This window comes from Zeus faber (assembly GCF_960531495.2).
Source record: "Zeus faber genome assembly, chromosome: 5".
Lineage (NCBI taxonomy): Eukaryota > Metazoa > Chordata > Actinopteri > Zeiformes > Zeidae > Zeus > Zeus faber.
This window is the reverse complement of record NC_137192.1, coordinates 35783871-35791579: the sequence shown is the minus strand read 5'-3', so window position 1 is coordinate 35791579 and position 7709 is coordinate 35783871. Positions and strand designations below refer to the sequence as shown.

At 48.7% G+C, this 7709-nt stretch overlaps 1 protein-coding gene across 1 annotated transcript in view; it reads right to left on the bottom strand.

Moving 5' to 3' along the window:
• Positions 1 to 3471: 3471 nt before the first annotated feature.
• podxl2 (podocalyxin-like 2) overlaps positions 3472 to 7709 on the bottom strand; it is a gene marked incomplete at its 5' end in the record, with an annotated part of 15246 nt that continues 11008 nt past the window's right edge. Inside the window, 5 exons of the mRNA XM_080001202.1 lie at positions 3472 to 3589; positions 3894 to 4061; positions 4341 to 4520; positions 5557 to 5618; positions 6515 to 6671. Of these exons, the coding sequence (XP_079857328.1) occupies positions 3530 to 3589; positions 3894 to 4061; positions 4341 to 4520; positions 5557 to 5618; positions 6515 to 6671 (627 nt within the window). The 3' untranslated portion in view covers positions 3472 to 3529. The remainder of the gene's footprint in view (positions 3590 to 3893; positions 4062 to 4340; positions 4521 to 5556; positions 5619 to 6514; positions 6672 to 7709) is intronic.

Here is a 7709-nt window from a genome sequence, read left to right as displayed (position 1 = left end):
GTACTCCTCCACAGTGTCCACGGGGACCCCCTGGATGGAAACAGGAGTCACAGATGTTTTTGCCCTCCTCAGATCCACTATGAGCTCCTTTGTCTTCGTCACATTGAGCTGCAGATGGTTCAGCTCACTCCAGGTGACAAAGTTGCTCACAACAGTCCTGTATTCACTCTCATCACCCTTTTTAATACAACCAACTATTGCTGAGTCATCAGAAAACTTCTGAAGGTGGCAGGACTCCGTTAAATAGTTGAAGTCAGAGGTGAAGAGGGTGAAGAGGAAGGGAGAGAGGACAGTCCCCTGTGGGGCCCCTGTGTTGCTGACTACTCTGTCAGACACACAGTTCTGTAGGCGTACATACTGTGGTCTGCCCATCAGGTAATCAACAATCCAGGACTCGATGGGGGCCTCCACCAGCATCGCAGCCATCTTCTCACCCAGTAGAGCCGGACGGATGGTGTTGAAAGCACTGGAGAAATCAAAGAACATGACTTTCACAGTACTCGCCGGTTTGTCCAGATGAGTGTAGACTCTGTTTAAGCCATTAGAACTGTCAACGCTGACCTCACCAGGGGTCCTAACTGAGCCATGCACTAGGCTCCACTACCTACTGTACTCTATGTAGCATACTGTACCGCATACTGTATCACTGTTCAGGGTTGTTCGTGATGCCGTATTGCTGCGCCGTACTGTTGTATACTGTGCTGTATTATCCCAAACACTACCTCACACTATTCACATTCACATGCCACTTTAAGTCACATGCCACTTTAAATGCACATATCTGTATATACATAGGCATATTCCTTCTATCTATTCCATTTTATTTCTTTTTCTTTTTATTGTATGTTATTCTATATATTTTTATTTTATTCTATAAGTATTCAACTTACTGTATTACGTTTTAGGAGTCAGTTAGTCGGCCTATAGAAAGACATTTTTTATTTTTATTTTTTCCTAGGACATATTGTGTGCTATCACCGGGTGCGTTGCATTACATTTCACTGCATATATGTATGGAAGTATGTATATGTATGTGACAAATAAAAATCTTGAATCTTGAGGTAGATGATGCTGTCCTCAACTCCCAGGTGGGGCTGGTAGGCGAACTGTAGTGGATCAGTGAAAGACCTGACCATAGGCCTTAGCCGCTCGAGTACAAGCCTCTCGTAGTTCTTCATGATGTGGGACGTCAGAGCCACCCGTCTGTAGTCCTGAGGGCCGCTGGGACGCGGCGTCTTCGGCACAGGAACGAGGCAGGACGTCTTCCACAGCACAGGGACCCTCTGGAGGTGCAGGCTCAAGCTGAATACTTGGCTGAGTACTCCACACAGCTGGGGGGCACAGGCTTTAAGCACCCTGGGAAATACACCGTCGGGGCCTGCAGTTTTGCCGGAGTGGAGTCTCGTCAGCTGTCTTCTCACCAGGTCAGGCGTGAAGGACACTGTAGAGGTGACAGTTGGGGGAGGGGTGGGGTCCTCAGATTGTGAAGGACATGGTGTAGAGCAGGGGGGAGGGGTGGAGTAGGTGGGTGCGAATTGAGGCGGTGAGGAGCAGACAAGGGGTCTGTAAGGAGGAGGAGTAGGGGGAGATAGAGTGGCAGTACTTATTGAGCAGCCAGCAGCAGAGATTTGTGGGGGATGGGCCGCAGTATCAAACCTATTGAAAAATAGGTTCAGTTCATTGGCCCGGTCCGCACGGCCCTCCAACCCCATGCCACCCGTCTTCTGGAACCCAGGGATGGTTCTCATGCCACTCCACACATCCCTCATGTTGTTTTGCTGGAGTTTTTTCTCCAGCTTTCTCCTATACTGTCTTTTGCCTCCTTGATCTTCTTAATCTTCATCTTAATCTAATTAGAGATGGGGTTATTCTATGTTAAATATTTATATTTTATATTCTATTACCACATCTTACTGTAACTTTATGGTGGAAGTCAATCACACAGATGACCACAATAATTAAAAAACAGTAATGACTCAAATATCAGTTGATGATATGAGTCGTTATTTTTGGGGTCGGGGCAGTTGAACACTCAGTCCATCGCTTGCCCAAACGAAAATAAACAAACTCTGTTCCATCAAAAGGAAAAGCCTCTGTGCGCCGTCAGTGACATACGATGGGGAACCAATCAGGCGTGGCACCGGGGATAAACCGGGCGGGGCCAAGCCAGCACTGTCCCAGAAGCACGTCGGCACCACACCTGTCAACCCCCCCGCACGTCTCTCTTTAAAGCTTCCTTTGAATAACATTTTAAAAAGGGTTGGCGCCGACGTTGGCGGTAGAGGCTGCGCCGTCGGAGCCGTCTCTGCTCCGCTGCGCGGCCCCGTTCCCCCAGACAAAAACAATGACAACCGTGTGTTTTCATTGTAGTTGTATTTATTTTCCTCCGTTTCCTGATACAACGAAACACAAGGAAGCCCCGTGTGTGACGGGGAGACTTTCTGCACCACTCTCTTACGCCCCCACCCTGCCCCCCCATTTCCTTTAATTTTATATCCCAATGTTGACAGGTATGATTATCACATTATCACATTAGCACATTAGCATATAAGCATATTAGCATTAGCCAGCGCTATGTAATGTCGCCAGACATGAATTTCTGTGACTTTGAACTGTGATTGGAAGTCTGAGCGGTTCGGTTTTGTTTTTTAATAAATAAAAAAAAACCTCAAATGATAGCAAACAATTGTGAACGTTTGAATGAAAATATACAATAATAAACATTTTTTTTTCGTTTAGGCCCAAATCATGCGGCCCCACGGGATGAATGACGCAGGATGACCCCACAACGAGCGGTGGGAAGGGAGGGAGGCGTGAACCAGCCCCTGGCACCACAGACAGACAGACAGACAGACAGACAGACAGCCAGACCCGTCGTCACTGCTTCACATCTCAAGCCGGGCGTCTGACTTCCCATGATGTCATCGTCCACCTCCCACTGACTCCGCCTCCCGAGCGTTGCGCAGCTCCGGTTAGACAACTCGACGGTCCTCGATCCTTCCGAGTCTTCCGTCCTTCCGCTCGTCCTCCTGCTCCCTCCATCTCCTTCTCTTCTTTCCACTTCGTCTTCGTTTTATAATCTTTGGTTTTTTATACTAAATATATAAATTTTTATATATACTTTCCTCTCCTTCTCTTCTCATCTGTTCATCAATAAATCCTTTGACCTCTTCTCTCCAGACTCACCATCCATCCATCCATACATCCATCCATCCTCCATACATCCATCCATCCTCCATCCATCCATCCATCCTCCATCCATCCTCCATCCATCCATCCATCCATCCATCCATCCATCCATCCATCCATCCATCCTCCACCCATCCATCCTCCATCCATCCATCCATCCATCCATCCTCCATCCATCCATCCATCCATCCATCCTCCATCCATCGATCCATCCTCCATCCATCCATCCTCCATCCATCCTCCATCCATCCACCCTCCATCCATCCCTCCATCCATCCTCCATCCATCCATCCTCCATCGATCCTCCATCGATCCTCCATCCTCTCTCTCTCTCTCTCCATCAGAGGTGTGTGTCCTGCTCCTCTTCCTCCTCTTCGCTGCCAGGCTGGTTGACAAAAACCTGTACAAATAGAAATGTCTTTTATTTAAATTTATCTCTATGTGGAATCCTGGATCCTGATTGGTCGATAGCAGCAACCAGGGCTCAGTCATTTTTGAATAATAAGTGCCGCCTGTGAATGACGACCGTTGCCACGGGCGACTACTTCTCCTCCTGGGTTGGTCCCTCGTATCACTCCGCCTACATGCTAATGCTGACACTAGCTGCTGGCGCTGCACACGAACGGAAGACTGAAGAGATGATGGTTTGTTCGTACGTTTGAACAAAAAAAAATCATCATCATCATCATCATCACGGCAGATACCTGCCAGCGGTGGCTGTCGGCTCCGCCCCCCTCGTCGCGTCCTGCCGACCCATTGGCGCTCGGCTTCTTCTCCTCCCGCATCTCCACGGGCAGGCCGTCACCAGTGACGTCCAGCGTGGGGTTGTCGTGGCAACCGTTCTCCACAAAGTGAAGCTCCTCGGCTCGAGACTGAAATGGAGCGGAGTGAGAGAGAGTGTGTGTGTGTTGGCATACAAGCATGTATACTGTACACACACACGTAAAGTCCGACTGACTTTTCCTTATATTTGAAAAATGTTCATACTTTTTAAATATCTCTGAAATTTCTTTGCTTTATTTTTACTACACCTCTACACCACACCACACCACTACACCACCACTACACCACTTTTAACTTTTTTTTTTCTATCTTCCTCCACCCAAACCCCACCTTTCCTCCCTCCTGTCCCGATCCTCCTGATCACTCACCATGGTCTTGGCGGGGGGCCGCCTCTGCCAGCAGATGTAGACGAGGCCGGAGGTGATGATGACGCTGCAGACGGAGCCGATGATCAGCAGCACCACCAGCAGCTTCCCGTAGTCGCTGCTGCGCGCGGCGCCGGGCCGGGTGGGGCAGCCGCCGGCGCCGCTGAAGCTCTGCACGCCCACCTGCAGGATGCCAGGGATCAACCGGTTCTATTGTTGACAAACTGATCGATTGATTGTTCATCCATCATTTATCTGCTGATCGATTTTTTTCATTGAGAATGGGAATCACAGATTTGCTGCAAATGAGGAAGCCTCTACTCTACTCTAATAATAATAATAACTTAAATTTGTATAGCACCATTCAAAAAACCCAAAGTCGCTTTACAGGAGGAGGGGAGGGGGGTGGGGGGACTCTACTCTACTCTACTCAACCTCTTCTCTATCTCTACTCTGCCCTTGAATCTACTTTACCTCGATCTCTACTCTGCCTCTACTCTACATCGATTCTACCTCTACCTCGACTCTATCTCTACTCTACCTCGACTCTATCTCTACTCTGCCTTTACACTACTCTACCTCTACTCTGCCTCTACTCTACTCTATATAGACTGACTCTACTCTGCCTCTACTCTATCTGGACTCTACCTCCACTCTACCTTGAGTGTACTTTACATTGACTGCACCTCTACCCTGCCTCTACTCTCCCTTGACTCTACTCTACCTCCACTCTACCTCCACTCTACTCTAACTCAACCTCGACTGTACTCTACCTCTCCTCTATCTCTATTCTACCTCTACTCTACATCGACTCCGCCTCTACTCTATCCCTACTCTACCTCTACTTTACCTCCACTCTACCTCGACTCTGCTCTACTCTACCTCGACTCTACTCTACCTCTTCTCCACCTCTTCTCTATCTCTACTCTACCTCTACTTTGACTCTACTCTACCTCTACTCTACCTTGACTCGACTTTGACTCTACTCTACCTCAACTCTATTTTACCTCTACTCTGCCTCTACTCTACATCGGCTTAACCTCTACTCTGCCTCTACTCTACTCTATATCAACTCTACCTCTACTCTACCTCGCCAAAGTATCAACCCTGTGTTGCCCCTAGTGGTGACTCAAGGTAATAACAGTGACTGCTCATTCCTTGTTATATTAAATATATTAAAAGTGGAAAATAAAAAATTTAATAAAGTAAAGTAAGGGACCTCGTCCAGACTCTGTCGGATCTCTCCCAGCATCCCCAGCACATCCTTGGTGTCCATGACGCCTGTAATAATTAAGAATAGATATTTTATATACACTGATCAGCTACAACATTAAAAGCACCACTAATAACCACTAATATTGTGTAGCTCCCCCTCCAGCCGCCAACACAGCTGTGACGTGGGGGCATGGATTCCATAAGACTCTGAAGGTGCCCTGTGGCACCAAGACGTTAGCAGTAGATCCTTAGAGTCCTGGAAGTTGGAGGTGGAGCCCTAATGGATCGCGTTTGTTGTTCCAGCACATCCCACAGATGCTCCATGGGATCAGACCCTAACCCCACCCATCCGCACGATGTAGAAGAAAAGGTGATTCATCAAACCTCCATCTTCTTCCATTGCTCCATGGTCCAGGTGTGATGCTCATGTGTCCATTGTAGGTGCTTTCAGGGGTGGACAGGGGTCAGCATGGACACTGTGAGCTCCCATACGCAGCAAGCTGCCATGCACTGTGTGTTCTACACCTTTCTATCACAGCAACATTCACTTTTTCAACACTTTGTGCTGCAGTTGTTCTTCTGTGGCATCGAACCAGATGGACTAGACCTGGCTCCCAACGTGCATCAATGAACCTTGGGCCCCGTGACCCTGTCACCGGTTCAGCGCTCGTCCTTCCTTGGACACTTGGTAGTATCCACTGCAGAGCGGGAACAGCCACAAGACCTGTGCTTGTGGAGATGCTCTGACCCAGTCGTCCAGCATCACAATGTGCTCCTTGTCAAAGTGGCTCAGATCCTTACGCTGCTTCAACACATCAACTTCAACAACTCACCCTTCACCTGATGCCTCATATGCCCCGCTTCCCTTGACATGTACCATTGGATTCCATTGTGGCTGATCGATGTACAGTATGTATATATATACAGTATATATCTGTGTGTGTGTGTGTGTGTACACATACCGTGCTTGGATGCCACATTCACCAGCAGCTGGTGCTGCTGGTGCGTGGGCTTGCTGATGTACATTGCCCATGATCCTTCAGGGCTGCTCATTATGCGAGCAAACACACGCTCCAGCACGTCCAGGAGGCGCACGCCGCCATGTGCACAGAACTGTTCCTGCACACACACACACACACACACACACACACACACACACACACACACACACACACACACACACACACACACACACACACACACACACACACACACACACACACACACACACACACACACGGTGAGTTACAGTTATACTGAACTGGAGGAGAGCAGGAGATAAAAAGCCTGTCAAGAAACAACCTTCTTGATACACTTCAAAAGCTTCAAAAGTGGTCGCTCCACCGAAACAGCCCTGTTGTCTGTGACAGAGGCCTTAAAAACTGCTAGAGCTGCTGCCAAATCCTCGGTTCTCATTCTGCTTGACTTATCAGCTGCTTTTGACACTGTCAACCACAGCATACTCCTGTCCATACTCTCAAGTGTGGGCATCTCTGGCAGTGCACTTTCCTGGTTGGAATCTTACCTCACTGGGCGCTTGTTCAGTGTGACATGGCGAGGCCAGCTGTCTGTGCCTCACCACCTCACCACAGGGGTGCCCCAAGGCTCGGTGCTAGGACCCCTCCTCTTTGCCATATACACCACCTCACTGGGCCCGATCATCCACTCGCATGGCTTTTCATATCACTGCTATGAGGATGATACTCAACTCTATCTGTCCTTCCCGCGGATTTGGATTGTCTCGCTGACATATCCACGTGGATGAAGGATTATCATCTTCAACTAAACATGGCAAAGACGGAACTGCTGGTCTTCCCGGCCAAACAAGGTATTTATAACGACATTGATATTAAAATTGACTCTTAATCTCTTGTTCCTACCAAGGCTGCAAGGAATCTTGGTGTCATTATTGATGACCAACTGACATTCTCGGACCATGTTGCCGCCGTCTCCCGGTCCTGCCGCTTCGCACTATTCAACATCCGAAAAGTCAGGCCGTACCTGACCCAATATGCCACTCAACTGCTGCTACAAACCTTGGTGATGTCCCGTCTCGACTACTGCAACGCCCTCTTAACAGGCTTGAGGCCTGTGCAGTGAAGCCACTGCACAGAGTTCCAGCCACTGATACAGAATGCGGCAGCGCGACTGGTGTTC